Genomic DNA, 21,063 nt, shown 5'->3' with positions numbered 1-21,063 from the left:
AGGAAAAAAACTCACATCCCCCACAGAAAAAAAACACATTATCCCCAACAGAATAAAAACATGGGGGCTAATTCAGACCTGATCGTAGATGTGCTAAATTTAGCACATCTACGATCAGCTTCTCTGACATGCGGGGGGACGCCCAGCACAGGGCTAGTCTGCCCCGCATGTCAGGCCCTGCCCCGCCGCATAAGTACAAAAGCATCGCACAGCGGCGATGCTTTTGTACTTGAAGAGTAGCTCCCCACCAGCTCAGCTCCTGCGCGCTGGCAGAGAGCTACTTGTCGCTGTGAGGGTCGCAGCGGCTGCGTAAGATGTCATGCAGCCTGCCCCGCCACCCACCCCCAACGGTCCAGGCACGCCTGCGTTGCCCGGACCGCGCCAGCCCGCCCCCTCCCGCCCAGCGACCGCCTATGCATGCTGGCGTATGCGCAGTTCAGAGCTGATCGGCTGCTGTGCAAAAACACACAGCACCAATCAGGTCTGGATTAGGCCCATTGTCCCAAACAGAAAGAAAACACACACACATTAATTGTCCAGCCCAACACAGAAAACTTACCTATAGTAACCTTTCGGTTCTTTGAAGTTGAGGAGCTCCTAGTTCCTCCTTGCCTAGCAGTCTATTAATGTCTGCAGCCTCAGTGCTGAGACTGTCTCCAGCGCACTGTGTGGGCAGGACGGTGGGTGGCTGCGTGACCTATGATGTCATGCTGTCGTTGGCCGCAACAGAGCCACAGGATGAGCCGAGCGCTGTTTGGGCTGAAACTGGCAGTGTGGCTGGCGTTGTCTAATACTGCATTTAACATCACACCACAAGTTATAGTCTGTTGTTGTTTTATCAATATTATTTGTTGATATCACCATAATTTGTTACTGTTATTGATATTATCTGTATTTGTTATTACTATAATTGTTATTATTTGTTGTTGTTGTTGTTATTATTATTATTATTATTATTATTATTATTATTATTATTATTTCAAAGCAGTACTTTCTTGAATTTTAGATAATATTAAAAACATTACTTGGACAAGAATTAAAAAGTCACGAAGATCAAACATACAGGTCAGTAAATTGTATTGAACAAGTATTTGTCATATGGGTTCTTAAAGCACTGCTCAATCTGTAACACAATTCACTTAACAGCTATTAAAATGATCAACAGATAAATAGGTTTAATTACCCTATACCTTTATAGACTATGGCAAAGTCATAACACTAGGAAGTAACCACATAGCAAGTCCCATTTCAGTGGCTTCCATTTTAAGTTTTTTGTTTTATTAATGTACTAGCTGAAGTTCCCGGCGTTGCCCAGGTTTACATTTTCCAGTTATTAAGTTATCAATGAGTTGGATGTAACTGTCAATATATTAAAAATAATAAGTAGCTTAGTAGCTCTTCCAACACACCCATGAGGTGGCTGCCCAGTGTCTTGTTTGTTTTTGGGGTGTCACCAGTAGCCCTGATCCCCAGCTTTTCTTTCTGTTTAGGTTTACAATCACGTTTCCATTGCGAGATGTGTTTAAAGTTTTCCTTCTGTTATCAGTGTTACTATTCCAAAGCTTTTGGGTACACAACATTTTTTTTGTCTTCCCACCTCCATTTCTGACAGTTATTTCAGGTCATTGAATTAGGTTCATTTCTGTCAGTTATTACATTTAATGAAAGTTGTCATCTAAATCCATCCAGTGGAAAGTCCCTGGGGTAAATTTACTAAGATGGGAGTTCTATTTAAGATGGGATGTTGCCCATGGCAACCAATCAGATTCTACTTCTCATTTATCTAGCACCTTCTAGAAGATTATACCTGAAATCTGATTGGTTGCTATTGGCAACATCCCATCTTAAATAGAACTCCCATCTTAGTAAATTTACCCCCCTGTGCCCAGCATACACCAACAGTGTCAAACTGACCCCAACCCCCTATTATGTCTTCTGGGATCCAAAGTTACCACTCTGTAAAGTTTTCTTCTAAATCCATCCAGTGAAAGGGCCTAGAATAGGCTCCACGGGTCAAATTTCTGTCTGGCGCATTCCTCTGTGAGGTCCGACCAGGACCCTAACCCCCCCCCCCCCCCCCAAAACCTGGCCAATATCCAACTGGACCTCCTCGTGTTGGTATCATCCCAGTCGGTGCAGGGGTGTCCAAATGCATAACCGAAAAGACAGACAAACAAACAAACAGAACAATGAATATTATATGTCAGATATATATATTTTTAATACATTGAAATCACTTCTTGTCCCTCCCTCACCTAACCCACCAGCCACTGTCAGTGCGCAAGATCTTGCTTCCTATTTCAAGGACAAGATTGACAAGATCCGAAATGAAATGGTATGCTCTTCCACAGCAAGTGACCTGCTCAATTCCCTGCCTGAACCCTCTAACACCTTCTCTTCCTTTGATCCTACAAATGAAGATGAAGTATCTGCACTCTTTTCATCTGCCTACTCTAATACCTCTCCCCTTGACTTTATACCCTCACAAATTAGTAAAGCTCTGTCTACTGTGCTCATCCCAACCTTAACGAAAATCTGTAATCTCTCCCTGTCTACTGGTGTCTTTCCTTCTCTATACAAGCATACAGTGATTACTCCCATTCTGAAAAAACAAAACTCTGACCCGAACTCTCTCTCTAACTACCGTCCCATCTCTCAGCTCCCATGCCCCTCCAAGCTACTGGAGAGACTTGCCTACACTCGCTTCACACACTTTCTTAACTCACACAGCCTACTGGACCCACTTCAGTCAGGATTTCGTGCCCAACACTCCACAGAGACAGCACTGACTAAAGTAGTGAATGATTTGGTCACTGCTAAATCTAAAGGATATTACTCTCTACTTATTCTCCTTGATCTCTCAGGTGCTTTTGACACTGTTGACCACTCTCTTCTCATACAAATACTACAATCCCTAGGTATTCAGGACACAGCCCTTTCTTGGTTCTCATCCTACCTATCTAATCGCTCCTTCAGTGTTCATTTCTCTGATTCCACCTCTCCTTCGCTACCTCTCTCAGTTGGAGTACCGCAAGGCTCAGTCCTAGGTCCTCTGCTTTTCTCTATCTATACCACATCTCTTGGCAAACTAATCAACTCTTTCGGATTTCAGTACCATCTGTATGCGGATGATACTCAAATCTACCTATCCTCCCCTGATTTGTCACCATCTGTATTGGGCCGTGTCACTGAATGCCTTTCTGCCATTTCATCTTGGATGACATCTCGCCACCTCAAACTTAATATTTCCAAAACAGAATTAATTATATTTCCACCGGCCAATAGTAGTTTCCAACCTGATATCTCTATCACTGTTGAGAACTCGGCAATCACCCCTACCCCACAAGCTCGCTGCCTAGGTGTCATTCTTGACTCTGAACTGTCCTTTGTTACCCACATTCAATCTGTCTCAAGATCATGTTACATACATCTAAGAAACATATCCAAAATACGACCATATCTTACACAAGACACAGCAAAAACTCTAATCCATGCTCTCATTATCTCCAGCATTGATTATTGTAATAGTTTCCTGACCGGTCTTCCCAAACATAGGCTCTCACCACTACAATCCATTTTGAATGCAGCTGCGAGGCTAATCTTCCTTGCCAGACGTTCATCGTCTGCAGATCCGCTCTGTCAGTCCCTCCATTGGTTACCGGTATTCTACCGTATTAAATATAAAATACTTTTACTCACATACAAGGCTATTAACCAAACTGCACCAACATACATCTCTTCACTCATCTCAAAATATCTCCCTACCCGACCTCTCCGCTCTGCACAAGATCTACGTCTCTCATCCACACGCATTACTTGTTCACACTCAAAATGACAGGACTTTATCCGGGCTTCACCCACTCTGTGGAATGCCCTCCCACGCACAGTAAGACTCGCCTCTAGTCTCCAAACCTTTAAATGTTCCCTGAAAACTCACCTCTTCAGACAAGCCTATCAAATTCCAGACCCACCCACATAACCTTCAGTGCTTCCCTATCTAATTACATCCTCTGTAGAGTATTCATAACATCACATATCTTGTCTTTCTTTAGTCTCACACCCTCCTGACACTTGGCCAACTTTGTGGGGTATCATCATACAACCCATTAAGAACATAGCAATCTGGTGGACCATTATGCAATAGGTAGCATCTATCCTTGTGTGTCTATGCCTATTTCCCTATAGATTGTAAGCTTGCGAGCAAGGCCTTCCTACCTCTATGTCTGTCTGTTTTTACCCAGTTTTGTTCTATTACTGTTGTTCTAATTGTAAAGCGCAACGGAATATGCTGCGCTATATAAGATACTGTTAATAAATAATAAATAATAATAAATAAATAAATATATGGCCCTGTACCTGAAAGGAGTAGATTTTTTTAGTTGAAAGCCTGACAGTTTTTTAAGTTGGATAATGAAGGGTATGTGTACCATGTGTGTTCCAGATCCATCAAGCCATGTTGGAGTCTATGAAGAACATAAATACATACATACATGTTTTCAGATAGATAGATAGATAGATAGATAGATGGCCCTGGCCCTGAAAGGGGTGGATCTTGTTAATTGAAACCCTGCCAGTATTTTAAGTTGGATACTGAAGGATATGTATAACCGTCAGTAATTTCTATATTCCTCTGACTCTTTTTAATCACGCTCCAAGTCTGCTGCCACCACATTGCACTAAGCTGCCCTTATCTTTGTCCAGTCACTAACCCAATGTGAGTACCTATTCCGGTGATATCACCTACTGCTGGTGAGCTGTGTGTTGCCAGGACTCTGGAGGAGTATGAGACAGAGCAGCAGCAAAGTTCTAGTATAGGCAGATGTTACCATTATGACATCACAGCATGACCTTACAGACAGACAGACACACACACACAAACTGACCAATGTATTTTCCATATGAATTTTCGTGATTGGTACCCTGAGGCTTTTCACATTTTTTAACCAACTATTTTGAGTTGGATAATGAAGGGTTTGTTTAACTCCAGATGCATCAAGGCATGTAGGAGCCTATGAAGAATAAACAAATAAACATACTTTGATATATATCAATTGGTGATGTGCGGTGGGGTGAGGCAGAGCCTTTCCTGTCATACTAACGTTTGCACCAGAGTTTTGACTGTTTAAAGTATATGAAAAATACAAAGAATATGTTTGAAATATCTTCTTTGCATTATTCTAATAATTTTTATAGTAAAAACTGGAGCAAAAAGTCTATGGCAGGTGAGGCAGTGCCGCCCCTGCTTACCTTTTCCTCACATCTCTGATCAAAACTTACCAACTTTCCAGGAGTTTATACTGCTGCACCTGTGTATAATGCCCACATGCACCCTTTGGCTTATATATTGTGTGTAACCCCTCCTGTGCCATTTACCTCACTGCACATCCCTGATATATATATATATATATATATATACTAGCTGAACACCTGTGCTTCGCTAAGGAATTTCAAATTAATCACAAACAGATGAAAAGCGCTGGTATTTAAGCAAATGTAATCTGTAATGGACAGCGGGATATACCTAAAGCTAATTGGTTACTTTATCACAGAAGATCAGCAATTAGATTTACAACAGGACATGCTCCGCCCACCGCTGCCAATCTTTGTCAGGCCACACCTCCAGGTGGGGCTTCCCCAGATTGATGCTGCCAAAAGGCTGGCGCTGAGAATAATCTGCCTCCTTTCTCTGCCCCATCCCACCTCTGATGCTGCCCTGCTCAGTGCTGTAAATGCTGGGATGACAGGCCAAGCTCCACCCACTGTATGTTAAATATGTAAGGTTTGCAGGGATAGGCTGACTCTATTCCAAAGGGCCCCAGGTCTTCTTACTTAGCTTCTCGCTCTCCTTAGGGCGCCTCCTTTGAGGTAAAAAGGTAAATATTTTTGCTCAAGGGGGGCGTGGCTTCGGTGGACATGGAGTAGCACACAGGCTGTGTGTCTCTCCAGCTATACTATCCTGATTTCCTATCCTGTGTCCCCCCCTGGGCCTGCAAACCGCCCCATTACCTGCTGGACAGTGTGGAGGTGCCCCTGTGTTGCTCTGGGACCCATCTGTCCTTCATCCGCTGCAGCAGAGCGACTCCAGTGTGCGGGGGTCCAGGGCCTGCTGGGCCACGTGAGACGCCACTATCCCCGCGCTGAGCACTTTCACCCGGCTTCCGCCTGAGCGCTGCCTGTGCCGGAGTCCGCGGCTTCCCCTCTGCCGTTGCCGGGGAGATCGTGGCAGCCGCTTCTCCCTGTCTGTGCTGAGAGCGTCTCCGAGCGGTCCCCGGCCGCGGCGCTATCACGTGACCCGCTGCCGCTCTCCCTGCTCGTTCCGGAGGCTCCAGCCGGCCAGTAAACTCCCGCACTGACCCCCTGAACTCTGCTGCTGGGGGAAGGGGTACATGGCACAGCTGTGTGATATAAGTGCCTGTGCCCTCCCCACAATATAGCTGCTGTCCTGCCCTGTTCGGTTTCCCATAGGGACAGGGAAGATTATAAGTGCTGCCCTGCCCTGCTCTGCTCCGCATAGGGACCGGGAGAAGTGCAGTATTAACCCCTGGAGGGCCTACTTGTTGCTCTGTCTCAGCATCCCACAAGGCATATCTGGCCTAGATCCACGCTGCATAGGTCCCTCGTGCTGAGGAATATCCTGTTGTGATTTATCATTCTGGGCTAGCAGAGGCTGATTAATCTGATACACTATAAGCTCACTGGACAGTTTTGATATACTATACTTACCCGCAGGCATTGACTGGGCAATTCTGATATACTGCACTATATTATTCTTTGGCCGCCCCTGGACAGTTTGCGATATACTTTTTACTATACTTTCTTGCCATCTGCCATTTGCTCGGCTATAATGGTCAAACCGCATCAGTCTGCCGCGGCTGCGGCGAAGTTAGAGAAGTTTGTCAGAAATCCTCCAACACGGTCCCAACAAGCGGGGGAGGTACGGTCGACATCGGCACCGCCTTCTCCGTCGGCAAGCTCCTCATCTGTGGAGGCCACCGATACTACTTTGCAAAAGGTGCTGGATGCGGTCACGGCCAGTAAAGCCCGCTTGGCCGACAGGATCGGTCAGGTCCAGGCGGACTTATCCATTATACACCACGACCTCCAGCGGGTGCGAGAGAGGGTCGGTGAAGTGGAGACGCGCATCTCCACGCTGGAAGATACGGTTACGCCTCTCGATAGACGCACTTCTGCTCTGGAGTCTCAGATGACGGAGGTACATAAAAAGATGATGGATATGGAGGGGAGATTGCGACGAAATAATGTCCGTTTCGTCGGACTTCCGGAGAAAGAGGAGGGTGCTTCCCCTGAAAAATTTCTTGAACGTTGGCTGTTGGATGCATTCGGAGCGGAGGAGTTCACCTCACACTTTGCAGTGGAGCGCGCCCATAGGGTCCCGATGCGTCCATTACCTCCAGGGGCACCTCCCCGTACGTTTATTGCCAAACTCCTTCATTATCGGGATAGAGATGTGATTCTAAGACTGGCCCGCACTAAGGGTCCTCTTAAGTGGAACGGTTCCCCAGTTTCAGTTATTCCGGATTTTGCCGTCGACGTCCAAAAGGAAAGAGCTCAGTTTGTCCCTGTGAAACGCAGGCTGCGTGAACTGAATATCCCCTATGCCATGCTCTTTCCGTCTAAACTGCGGGTAGTTTCAGATGGAGAAACAAAATTCTTTATGAATTTTACTGGCTGCAGATTACAGGTATGGCCACACCCCTATTGGGTATGGTGACCTCCCTGAATCCCGCTGGCAGCAACTACTTGTGATGGAGTTAATTGGGAGCTACCAGAGGCTTGCCAGTCTCTGTTCGGGGGGTATCTTTTTGTTTTCCCTGCATGTGGCTCATAACTCCGTTTCTGCGGACCTTGCTCCCAATGTCGTGTGTCGTGTCGTTGTCTAGGGGGTTGGTATGAGTTTCGTACATTCTTTACTCTACAATCTCGTGCCATGTGTCCCTGTTTATGACAAGAATAACAAGTAACCACACTTGACTTACCCACAGGGTTTGGTGATACAATCAAAGGCTGCCTTGTGGTCAGGGCCTGTATACTTACGGCCATTAACTTATCACTTTGTTGTTCCCTGTGTCTGGTGATGTTCCTATCGTGATCAATAGCAGCCTCTCTCAAAGTAGCCACAGACAGACCTCGCCAACATGGTTGTGTGGTCTGTACCCTAGTCTTTAATGATTCTTTCAAACCATCTATCAGTACCGATACTGCTACTTCTCGATGGTTTATGTTTGTTTTAATGTCCTCTATGCCTGTGTATTTTGCCATTTCTGATAATGCTCTGTGAAAATACTCTGCAGCTGTCTCTGACTCCTTCTGTTTAATGGAGAATATCTTGTTCCATCTGACTACCGCTGGGAAATACTCTTTTAACTGTAAGTTTATTCTTTTTACATTATCTTTGTTGTACACATCTGTAAGAGGTACATCCTGATCTAATCCGCAATCAGCTAAAAATTGAGTTGCGTCAACATTGGAGGGTAAACATGCTCTCAGCAATATCTGCCAGTCTTTATTGTTGGGCTCTACAGTGTTACCTAAGTCTCTGATGTATTTTTGACTGGCAACTAAGTCTTTTCTAGGGTCAGGGAATTCTGACACTATGGTCCTTAATTCCATTCGGGAAAATGGGGTGTACATGGCAATGTTCCTCACAGGGGTGACTCCTGATGTGTCAGTTTTCCCATTTGGAACAGCTATTACCCTAACAGGAGTAACTCTAACAACATCACTCTGTGTAGGTTCTACAGCCTGTGGTGAAATGGCTTCAGCATAGTGTATGGTGCCGTACTTACCTGTAGATACGACCTCACCTATCCCTCCGCTAGGGGCCTTTGTTACTAATCTCGTGGGTGGAGCTGTGCCTACTGTGGTCTCTGCTATGGTGGCTGCTAGAGAGAGCGCTGAAATTGTTGCCGATTCGTCTTCTTGATCACACTCCTGAGGAAAGTTCAAAACAGGGTACAACTTGCACGGGTTAATACTTGTATTGGTTAATTGGTTAACATTATCTTTAACATTTACACAATTGCTAAGAGTTTGTTGTTTGTTACACCTTAGTGCGTCATTCTCCGCAACCAATTTCTCTCCTGATATGTATGGTGGCGGTGGGGCCGTGGCTATCAGTTTTCTGATTGAGCCAGATCCCGCCGCCTGAGCCAATCCTCTCTGTATGTCACCCTCCTGTTGCCACAACTGCAAATAATCGTAATGTTTGATTCGTCTCTTTGTTGATTTAATGAGACATATCCTTCTCCTTAAATTCGTTAACACTTCTGTGCTGAAGCTACCTACTCTTGGGAATTTCTCCCCGTCATGTACTGTCATTCTCTCCCATTCATCACATAAAGCTTCTGTGTGACTTCCGTATTTCTCACACATTACATACCTTGCCGACCCAATTGGTCGGTTCACTGAATCAACCCGAACCGAGGTTGATCGCCCCCTACCTGAACAAGTGGCCCCCATAGTTCGAAGGTGTTGCTTTATTCAACCAACCCTTACGCAAACCAAATGTCCAAAATAGGCTGACGGTGGCGGTTTACCGAGTACCCCACTCACTCGCCCACGCCGACCAATACGACCTGATCACACCGATATGGTGCTGGCGTACTCGACCTAGGGCCCCTGCGACCTGAACCTCTATTTACTGGAACCTGTGAGGGTGCTCCGAAGAACACTTACTCTTTCCAGTAACTATTGGTTGCTGGATAGTTCCTGAGTGAGCAGCGAACTTCCCTTAAAATAAAAAAAATTACACAAATCACGTTAGAATGTACAAATAGCGTTTATGACCTTCGTACACAAATAGTACTGGTCAGGTTTACTAATGCACACAATTACGTGCGGTACAATCGTTTAGTACACAAGCAACTAATCTTATGTACTGAGCGACCAGTGGAATCGAAAATTTCGGCTGCGAATTCCTTCAGCCAGAGCTTATATGGCCTATATGGGTGTTGCACCAACCCTTTCTTGGTGTTGTGCCTGTGGACTGTATAGCGGACTTCCTTGTCTGCTGTACCTGAACCTGTTGGTCTGCTATGACCTCCTGGTCTGTTACAGTGTGACCTCCTGGTCTGCTACACTCTAATGCTCAAATTGTATGTTTTAACCAGGGATGCCTCCCTAGCCACCATGTACGTCACTTACACGCATGTACCTCACGAGAACTCGACTTTTCTTGTGGTTCAACCTGTAAAATTGTATACAACACACTCACTCACCACCTGTACACTTTTGTTTCTATTTCTATTTCTGCGCAGAAATTTTTTTTTCTTTAGACCAGATGTGTTACCAATTAGGAGAAGGATCTGTTAATTTAAATTTGGAATGTAAAAAAAAAAATTTTGCGCGATTTATCGCCTGGCGTTATTTACCGCGTGGCGCTACTTATCGCGTTGAGAGGAGAGAAAAAAACTTGTGATTTGAGTTACGTGGGCGTACCCGTACGCTCCGTTGCGTAATATACGCTACGTGCGTCGGCCCTTGGATTGCGTACGCAAGTCTCAGTCTTTTGTTAGAGACACGTGTACGCAAAGCAAAGATCCACCGTAACACAATTTATACGTTTATCAATGTAGATGATCCTTTATCATCTACCATGCACCACACTGACTTCGCCTTGTCTCTCAGGCACAGCTGTGTGTTTGTCTATACTTTAACTATATTATCTTTACTCTTAAACTATGAAATAGTGACAACTCTCTCTAAGCACGTTTATCAACTATAAAACTGGCAAACAGAAGAGTGACATACAAAATACACAAATGAAAAGGAAATGCAGATATATATGTGTGCGTGCGTGTGTCAGAAAAATAAACAGTTTTAAAAAGACACTATTGTTTTGTTCTTACCTCCGGTTCCCGGATTCCTTCAGCACCCTTTACTAAGAGAAGCAGACGCTTATCCAAACAGCACTACGAGGAATATGATCTCCCGCCCTTTGCTGCTGGATAATGTCTGCTGAAATTACCTAGTGTAGATATGTGAAGGACGGGCGAGCCGCCAATTGATAAAGCTAAATATTTATCGTATATAATACCCTTTATGAGGTCTAAGAACACTATACGCTATCTACGTATGAAGTACCGTAAGGGTACGCTAGTTGCGTAACAATCGCTTTGCCGTGATCGAGACGCTCAAGCGTCACGTTCACTCACGGCCAAGAGATCACAGGCAGGCACGTTATTGGCTGTTGACTAACGTAATGATTCGCTATAGCGTAGCGGACGCTCGGGACCACGAGGAGATCACCAGCGGCGCTGACGCTCACTATATTAAACCTTTGTATCTAAACCATAAACAGTGTATTGTGCAGTAAAACCTTAGTGTAATGTTAGAGTGTAAATGCAACACAGTATAACCTTATTACCTTTAAAGCTGTTCGAGCGTCACCGACGCTCTGAGAATACTTAATACTATAAGAAACACTCAGATACCGTACTCAGGGTCCAACGCCTAAAATATATATTATGAATGCTATACTTGCAAAAGAGTTAAACACAATACAAGTCATACACTACAATATAACATAGACTACCTAACCAGATAACTACACAGGAAATACAATACAATACAATTTAAGGGAAAATGAGAGAGAAAGAGAAGGAGAGAGAGAGAGAGAGAAATTGAGAGAGATTGGCCCACAATAACAAGAAGATCAATATAGTTGCGGAGAAACACTTACGCACAAGGGGAAACGATCGCATGCGCCTCGATATCCAGCTCCCGATTATCAGCAATGAGAACCGTTGAAGAGAGTGCACTGGATATGGTCGGCCTGCCTATTTATGCCCCACACACAATACAATTCAATGGTCCCTACAATCTCATTGTTCATTGGACACAGGAATTCGGCTTCGCATTATAACAAAAGGTCATAGGTTGATTCATACAGGTGGGCTGTGACTGCTTCCAACTGTTCAGGTGGGTGGGATACTGAGTTTCCCGCAGCATGACTAAATAAGAACAAATAATAGTAAATGGACATAAACTTCTTATGTCCATAACTATTCGCACGAGCGATTAATCCGCTCCAAACCAACACCGGAATATTGCTATTTAAATACTCTTCCGATGGGTACCAAACACCACTGTATGACCCCAGTTAGACCCTTCGTACAATACAAAGAGGGATCTCTCTGTTCAGGAACATGCTATATTAACTAAACTTTCAGAATCTATCAAAGGGACCATGATCTACAAAATACATTATTACTGAAAATATGTAACGATTGAGTCGCACGCTACGATCACATAAACTCTACCGTAAATACGCATACCGTGCGCCTGCGGGTGCCCGCGACTGTGAGTATGCGCACGCACGGGAGAGCGCACGCATGCGCAGCGCGGACCAGAATGAGGTGCAAATATGGCAGTGTGTATAGAGATATTTTTCTGACTTTGACACATGCTAGAAGCGATGAAGGATATTGGACTCTTGGGTTCCACAGCCGCTACCATGGCAGTATCGGCTCGGCGGGCGTTATGGATTCGCCAGTGGAACGCGGATGCAGATTCCAAAAAGAATATGGAGGCTCTCCCATATAAAGGTGAGGCCTTATTTGGTGATGGGCTGGATGCGTTAGTCTCGGCGGCTACCGCAGGTAAGTCGACGTTTTTGCCTTATGCTCCTGCACCGGCAAAAAAACCACATCCCTCTCAAATGCAGTCCTTTCGGCCCAACAAATACAAAAAGGCCAAAGGTTCCCCCTTCTTTGCAGGTAGGGGAAGGGAAAAAGGAAAGAAGTCCGCAGCGTCTCCAGGATCCCAGGAGCAGAAGTCAACCCCTACTTCTGCCAAATCTACAGCATGACGCTGGGGCTCCCTTGCGGGAGGCTGCTCGGGTGGGGGCACATCTGAAACTGTTCAGTCAAGGTTGGATTCAATCTGGCCGCGACCCATGGGTTTTACAAATAGTATCCCAGGGGTACAAGCTGGAGTTTCAAGACGTCCCCCCATGCCGATTTTTCAACTCGACCTTGCCAGCTTCTCTACCAGAAAGAGAGGCAGTAACAACGGCAATTCAAAAGTTATGTCAGGATCAGGTCATAGTCCTGGTACCCTTGCCACAATGAGGAGAGGGGTTTTATTCAAGCCTCTTTGTAGTTCCGAAGCCGGACAGCTCGGTCAGACCAATTTTAAACCTAAAAAATCTGAATCTCTACTTGAAAAGGTTCAAGTTCAAAATGGAATCACTGAGGGCAGTGATTTCCAGTCTGGAGGAGGGGGACTTCATGGTGTCGGTAGACATAAAGGATGCTTACCTGCATGTTCCCATTTATCCTCCTCACCAGGCTTATCTGAGATTAGCGGTTCAGGACTGCCATTACCAGTTCCAGACATTGCCTTTCGGTCTCTCCACGGCGCTGAAGGTATTCACCAAGGTGATGGCGGAGCAGTTATATTCACATGGTCGACCATGTTATGGTCGACAGTCATTAGGTCGACCACTATTGGTCGACATTAACATGGTCGACATGGACACATGGTCGACACATGAAAACGGTCGACACATGAAAAGGTCGACATGAGTATTTTAACTTTTTTTTCTTTTGGGGAACTTTTCCATACTTTACGATCCACATGGACTACGATTGGAACGGTAAAGTGTGCCGAGCGAAGCTGTAGCGGAGCGAAGGCACCATGCCCGAAGCATGGCGAGCGAAGCGAGCCATGCGAGGGGACGCGGTGCACTAATTGGGGTTCCCAGTCACTTTACGCAAAAAACGACACCAAAAAAAGTAAAAAAACTCATGTCGACCTTTTCATGTGTCGACCTTTCATGTGTCGACCATTTTCATGTGTCGACCATGTGTCCATGTCGACCATGTCAATGTCGACCAATAGTGGTCGACCTAATGACTGTCGACCATAACATGGTCGACCATTCATACCGGAACCATGGCGGAGATGATGGTCCTCCGTCAAAAAGGAGTCAATATAATTCCTTATCTGGACGATCTCCTGATAAAGGCGAGATCCAGGGAGCAGTTGCTTCAGAACATCACACTCTCCCTATCCATACTCCAACAACACGGTTGGATCATACATTTTCCAAAGTCTCAGTTGGAACCGACGACGAGATTGTCCTTTCTCGGGATGATACTGGACACAGAAGTTCAGAGAGTATTTCTTCCTGTGGAAAAGGCTCTGGAAATCCAGAGTATGGTCAAACAGATACTGAAACCAACAAGTGTGTTGATCCATCAGTGCATTCGGTTGTTGGGGAAGATGGTGGCGGCCTATGAGGCCATATAGTTTGGCAGATTTCATGCCAGAGTATTCCAATGGGTCCTGTTGGACAAGTGGTCCGGATCCCACCTACACATGCACAGGAAGATAATCCTGTCGTCAAAAGCCAGGATTTCGCTCCTGTGGTGGCTGCACAGTTCTCACCTACTAGAGGGACGCAGGTTCGGGATTCAGGACTGGGTCCTGGTAACCACAGATGCAAGTCTCCGAGTCTGGGGAGCTGTCACACAGGGGAAAGCTTCCAAGGGAAATGGTCAAGTCAGGAAGCCTGCCTTCACATAAACGTTCTGGAGTTGAGAGCCATTTACAACGGCCTTCTACAAGCGGTACATCTACTTTAAGATCATCCCGTGCAGATCCAGTCGGACAATGTAACAGCAGTCGCGTACATAAACAGGCAAGGCGGAACGAAAAACAGAGCAGCAATGGCAGAGGTGTCAAGGATTCTCCTCTGGGCAGAAAGACATGTCAGAGCTCTGTCGGTGATTTTCATTCCGGGAGTGGACAACTGGGAAGCAGACTTCCTCAGCAGACACGATCTCCAGAAGAAGTCTTCGCAGAGGTGACAAGTCTCTGGGGCGTTCCTCAAGTAGACATGATGGCATCTCGTATCAACAAGAAGCTTCAGAGATATTGTTCCAGGTCGAGAGACCCTCAAGCAATAGCAGTGGATGCACTGGTGGCCCAGTGGATATTCCGGTCGGTGTATGTTTTCCCTCCACTTCCGCTGATCCCAAAAGTTCTCAAGATAATAAGAAGAACAAGAGTTTGAGCAATCTTCATTGCCCCAGACTGGCCAAGGAGGGCTTGGTACCCAGATCTTCAGGAGTTGCTTATAGAAGATCCTCGGCCTCTTCCTCCACGTGAGGACCTGCTACAGCAGGGGCCATGCATGTATCATGACTTACCGCGGCTACGTTTGACGGCATGGCTGTTGAGCGCCGGATCCTAGCCCGAAAGGGTATTCCCAAGGAAGTCATTCCCACTCTTATTCAGGCCAGGAAAGGAGTAACGTCTAAACATTACCACCGTATTTGGAGAAAATATATATCTTGGTGTGAATCCAAGAAGGCTCATAAGGAAGAGTTTGAGTTGGGACGTTTTCTCCATTTTCTGCAGGCTGGTGTGGATGCGGGCCTTAGATTGGGGTCAATCAAGGTCCAGATTTCGGCCTTACCAGTTTTCTTTCAAAAACAATTGGCTTTTCTTCCAGAAGTTCAGACCTTCGTGAAAGGGGTTCTGCACACCCAGCCTCCATTTGTGCCTCCAGTGGCACCATGGGACCTTAAGGTGGTGTTGCAGTTCCTTCAATCAAATTGGTTTGAACCTCTACAGGAGATAGAGTTGAAGTTTCTCACTTGGAAAGTGGTGATGCTTTTGGCCTTGGCATCCGCAAGGTGGGTGTCTGAGTTGGGGGCCTTGTCTCACAAGAGCCCTTACCTGATCTTCCATGAAGATAGGGTGGAGTTGAGAACTCGTCAACATTTTCTTCCAAAGGTGGTTTCATCTTTCCACATAAACCAACCTATTGTGGTGCCAGTGGCTACTGACATGTTCACTGAGTCAAAGTCTCTAGATGTGGTTAGGGCTTTGAAGATTTATGTCGCTAGAAAAGCTCGGATACGGAAAACAAAGGCTCTGTTTGTCCTGTATGCTCCCATCAAGATTGGATGTCCTGCTTCCAAGCAGACCATTGCGCTCTGGATGAGAAGTACGATTCAGCACGCTCATTCTATGGCTGGATTTCCATTACTGACGTCGGTGAAGGCCCATTCTACCAGGAAGGTGGGCTCGTCCAGGGCGGCTGCCCGGGGGGTCTCGGCATTACAACTTTGCCGAGCAGCTACTTGGTCAGGGTCAAACACTTTTGCTAAATTTTATAAGTTTGACACTTTGGCCGATGAGGACCTCAAGTTTGGTCAATCGGTGCTGCAGGGTCTTCCGCACTCTCCCGCCCGTACTGGAGCTTTGGTTTAACCCCATGGTACTGAAGTGGACCCCAGCATCCTCTAGGACGTATGAGAAAACAGGATTTTAATACCTACCGGTAAATCCTTTTCTCCTAGTCCGTAGAGGATGCTGGGCACCCGACCCAGTGCGTACTTTACCTTCAGTAGTTACTTTGTTATAGTTACACAAGTGTTGTGTTACAATTGTTTTCAGCAAATGGTTCATGCCTGTTGGCGTGTGTTATGTTGAAATACCATGCGGCATGGTTGAGGTGTGAACTGGTATGAATCTCACCGTTAAATTAATATTAAATCCTTTCCTCGAAATGTCCGTCTCCCTGGGCACAGTTCCTATACTGAGGTCTGGAGGAAGGGCATAGAGGGAGGAGCCAGTTCACACCCTTGAAAAGTCTTAAAGTGCCCATGGCTCCTGCGGAACCGTCTATACCCCATGGTATTGAAGTGGACCCCAGCATCCTCTACAGACTAGGAGAAAAGGATTTACCGGTAGGTATTAAAATCCTGTTTGTACATGTTTGTAGGAAAACAAGTGTGTTCTTGACAAACCTGCATTGTTATTAACTTAAAGAATTATTAGGTTACTAACATATACTTTAGAGCAGTGATTTTCAACCTTTTTTAACTCGTGGCACACCGAACAATATTTTTAAATTGCCAGGGCACACCATCAGACCCACACAGTAAAAAAAAAAAAAGTCCCCCACACACATTGGCCTCCACAGAAAAAAACAATTACATTATTCCCCATAGAAAAAACAGTCACATTGCACCCCACATAAATCATTTTGCTCCCTACATAAGTTACATTGCCCCCCCACATACATTACTCCACATATAAGTTACACTGCTCCCCCCCTTCCCCGCATACATTATTCCCCACATAAGTTGCATTGCTTGCCACAGGAATAACAACAAATATTAGCCCCTACCGTCATCTGCCCTCCTCCCTGTCTGTCCATCAGTGGCAGGGGGTTGCTTACAGTGCTGCGAGCACTGAGCAGCAGGCGGGCAGGTGCGGATTCATGCAGGCGGGGCGCAGGTGTGCAGGCGGGAGGGTAGGTGTGGATGCAGGAGGGTGACGAGCAGGAGGGAGGGCAGGTGTGGGCGCAGCAGGGTAGCAGGCGGGAGGGAGGGAAGGTGTGGATGCGGGAGGGTGGCAGGCGGATGGGAGGGGGAGGTGCGGATGCAGAAGGGTGGGCTGCCTGGCTTGTGGGATGCGGTGTGCGTGACTTATGATTAGTGATGTGCACCGGAAATTTTTCGGGTTTTGTGTTTTGGTTTTGGATTCGGTTCCGAGGCCGTGTTTTGGATTCGGACGCGTTTTGCCAAAACCTCCCTGAAATTTTTTTGTCGGATTCGGGTGTGTTTTGGATTCGGGTGTTTTTTTACAAAAAACCCTCAAAAACAGCTTAAATCATAGAATTTGGGGGTCATTTTGATCCCTGTCACACGCCAGAGGCCCCTGCATGCCTGCTGGTCTGTGTTGCGGCCTCCGCCTTCGGTGGTCCACGGGCTCCGGCGTCTGGCTGGCGCGGCTCCCGGTGGTTCCCCGGGGCAGGGGCGCCGCCATGACACCCGCCATCACGTGGGCGGGGAGCAGGTGACGTCATCAGACTGTTCCGCCAATCCAGCGGAGGCGGGAGATTCAAGGTCAGACGCCGGGCAGAGCCTCGGCGCCTGAGTATCGTCTTTTCCCCTGAAGTGGATGCCAGTGCTCTTGTTCCCGGCGAGTCTCTCTGCAGTTGTACTCCAGTGTCTCCGGCATTTCCAGGTGCCAGTTGCTGCACAGTTTCCAGCGTTCCCAGCGGCTGATGTGTTCCTCTGCGGTCCAGTCACCAGTGCTTCTTGGAGTCAGCGTGGGCTGCGGGCTAAACACCGCTCTCAAGTTCTACAAGTCATCAGTGTCTTTAAACACCGCTCTCAAGTTATACAAATGATCAGTGTCTTTAACCACCGTTCTCAAGTTCTATAAATCATCAGTGTCTTTAACCACCGCTCTCAAGTTCTACAAATCATCAGTGTCTTTAAAACACCACTCTCAAGTTCTACAAATCATCAGTCTTCAAACACCGCTCTCAAGTTCTACAAGTCATCAGTGTCTTTAAACACCGCTCTCAAGTCCTACAAATCATCAGTGTCTTTAAACACCGCTCTCAAGTTCTACAAGTCATCAGTGTCTTTAAACACTGCTCTCAAATTCTACAAATCATCAGTGTCTTTAAACACCGTTCACAAGTTCTTCAAATCATCAGTGTCTTTAAAAACATAGCTCACAAGTTCTTCAGTCACCAGTATCTTTTAACATCTCTCACAAGCACTTCAATCATCAGCATCTTTAAAACATCGTTCTCAATGTCTGTCACCATCACTCACAAGTACTTCATTTATTAGCATCTTTAACATTGTTTGCAAGTTCTTCTATAGGCCTGGACATTCCCCCATAAGTTCCCTCTCTGCTATGTGACATTGTGTTGCTCCCTTCCTGCAATAAAGTTCTTCAATATTTTCACCAAGCCTTACTGTCAGAGTCCTGTATGAGGAAGACCTATATCAGGCCATCCCTGTTCCGACCCAACTGTGGTTCCTCTTCCCTACCATCGGAAGAACCCCCGAGTTCACAACACCCCCAACCTAGGTCAGTGACAGATCCCATAGTATTATTAACCTCAATAACCATAATTTCCACTCCTTTTCAGTCTATTCTGAACACCTCACATCTCACAATATTATTTTTAGTCCTAAAATTTGCACCGAGGTCGCTGGATGACTAAGCTAAGCGACCCAAGTGGCCGACACAAACACCTGGCCCATCTAGGAGTGGCACTGCAGTGTCAGGCAGGATGACAGATTTAAAAAATAGTCCCCAAACAGCACATGATGCAAAGAAAAAAAGAGGTGCACCAAGGTCGCTGGATGGCTAAGCTAAGCGACACAAGTGGCCGACACAAACACCTGGCCCATCTAGGAGTGGCACTGCAGTGTCAGGTAGGATGGCACTTCAAAAAAATAGTCCCCAAACAGCACATGATGCAAAGAAAAATGAAAGAAAAAAGAGGTGCAAGATGGAATTGTCCTTGGGCCCTCCCACCCACCCTTATGTTGTATAAACAGGACATGCACACTTTAACAAACCCATCATTTCAGCGACAGGGTCTGCCACACAACTGTGACTGAAATGACTGGTTGGTTTGGGCCCCCCACCAAAAAAAGAAGCAATCAATCTCTCCTTGCACAAACTAGCTCTACAGAGGCAAGATGTCCACCTCCTCCTCATCGTCCGATTCCTCACCCCTTTCACTGTGTACATCCCCCTCCTCACAGATTATTAATTCGTCCCCACTGGAATCCACCATCTCAGGTCCCTGTGTACTTTCTGGAGGCAATTGCTGGTGAATGTCTCCACGGAGGAATTGATTATAATTCATTTTGATGAACATCATCTTCTCCACATTTTCTGGAAGTAACCTCGTACGCCGATTGCTGACAAGGTGACCGGCTGCACTAAACACTCTTTCGGGGTACACACTGGAGGGGGGGCAACTTAGGTAAAATAAAGCCAGTTTGTGCAAGGGCCTCCAAATTGCCTCTTTTTCCTGCCAGTATACGTACGGACTGTCTGACGTGCCTACTTGGATGCGGTCACTCATATAATCCTCCACCATTCTTTCAATGGTGACAGAATCACATGCAGTGACAGTAGACGACATGTCAGTAATCGTTGGCAGGTCCTCCAGTCCGGACCATATGTCAGCACTCGCTCCAGACTGCCCTGCATCACCGCCAGCGGGTGGGCTCGGAATTCTTAGCCTTTTCCTCGCACCCCCAGTTGCGGGAGAATGTGAAGGAGGAGCTGTTGACGGGTCACGTTCCGCTTGACTTGACAATTTTCTCACCAGCAGGTCTTTGAACCTCTGCAGACTTGTGTCTGCCGGAAAGAGAGATACAACGTAGGTTTTAAATCTAGGATCGAGCACGGTGGCCAAAATGTAGTGCTCTGATTTCAACAGATTGACCACCCGTGAATCCTGGTTAAGCGAATTAAGGGTTCCATCCACAAGTCCCACATGCCTAGCGGAATCGCTCTGTTTTAGCTCCTCCTTCAATCTCTCCAGCTTCTTCTGCAAAAGCCTGATGAGGGGAATGACCTGACTCAGCCTGGCAGTGTCTGAACTGACTTCACGTGTGGCAAGTTCAAAGGGTTGCACAACGTTGAAATCATTCTCCACTGCGCTTGAGTCAGGTGCATTCCCCCTCCTTTGCCTATATCGTAGGCAGATGTATAGGCTTGAATGGCCTTTTGCTGCTCCTCCATCCTCTGAAGCATATAGAGGGTTGAATTCCACCTCGTTACCACCTCTTGCTTCAGATGATGGCAGGGCAGGTTCAGGACTGTTTGCTGGTGCTCCAGTCTTCAGCACGCTGTGGCTGAATGCCGAAAGTGGCCTGCAATTCTTCGGGCCACCGACAGCATCTCTTGCACGCCCCTGTTGTTTTTTAAATAATTCTGCACCACCAAATTCAATGTATGTGCAAAACATGGGACATGCTGGAATTTGCCCAGATGTAATGCACGCACAATATTGGTGGCGTTGTCCGATGTCACAAATCCCCAGGAGAGTCCAATTGGGGTAAGCCATTCTGCGATGATGTTCCTCAGTTTCCGTAAGAGGTTGTCAGCTATGTGCCTCTTATGGAAAGCGGTGATACAAAGCGTAGCCTGCCTAGGAACGAGTTGGCGTTTGCGAGATGCTGCTACTGGTGCCGCCGCTGCTGTTCTTGCTGCGGGAGGCAATACATCTACCCAGTGGGCTGTCACAGTCATATA

At 46.5% G+C, this 21,063-nt stretch overlaps 1 protein-coding gene across 2 annotated transcripts in view; it reads left to right on the top strand.

The window, feature by feature from the left end:
- SEL1L3 (SEL1L family member 3) overlaps nt 1-21,063 on the top strand; it is a 169,572-nt gene that overhangs the window by 16,893 nt on the left and 131,616 nt on the right. For both annotated transcript variants that reach the window (XM_063922085.1, XM_063922077.1), the window contains exon 6: nt 1,007-1,065. In XM_063922085.1, the coding sequence (XP_063778155.1) occupies nt 1,007-1,065 (59 nt within the window). The remainder of the gene's footprint in view (nt 1-1,006; nt 1,066-21,063) is intronic.

Source organism: Pseudophryne corroboree, chromosome 1 (genome assembly GCF_028390025.1).
Source record: "Pseudophryne corroboree isolate aPseCor3 chromosome 1, aPseCor3.hap2, whole genome shotgun sequence".
NCBI lineage: Eukaryota > Metazoa > Chordata > Amphibia > Anura > Myobatrachidae > Pseudophryne > Pseudophryne corroboree.
The sequence above is the reverse complement of the archived record's forward strand: the minus strand, read 5'-3'. Positions and strand labels throughout refer to the sequence as shown.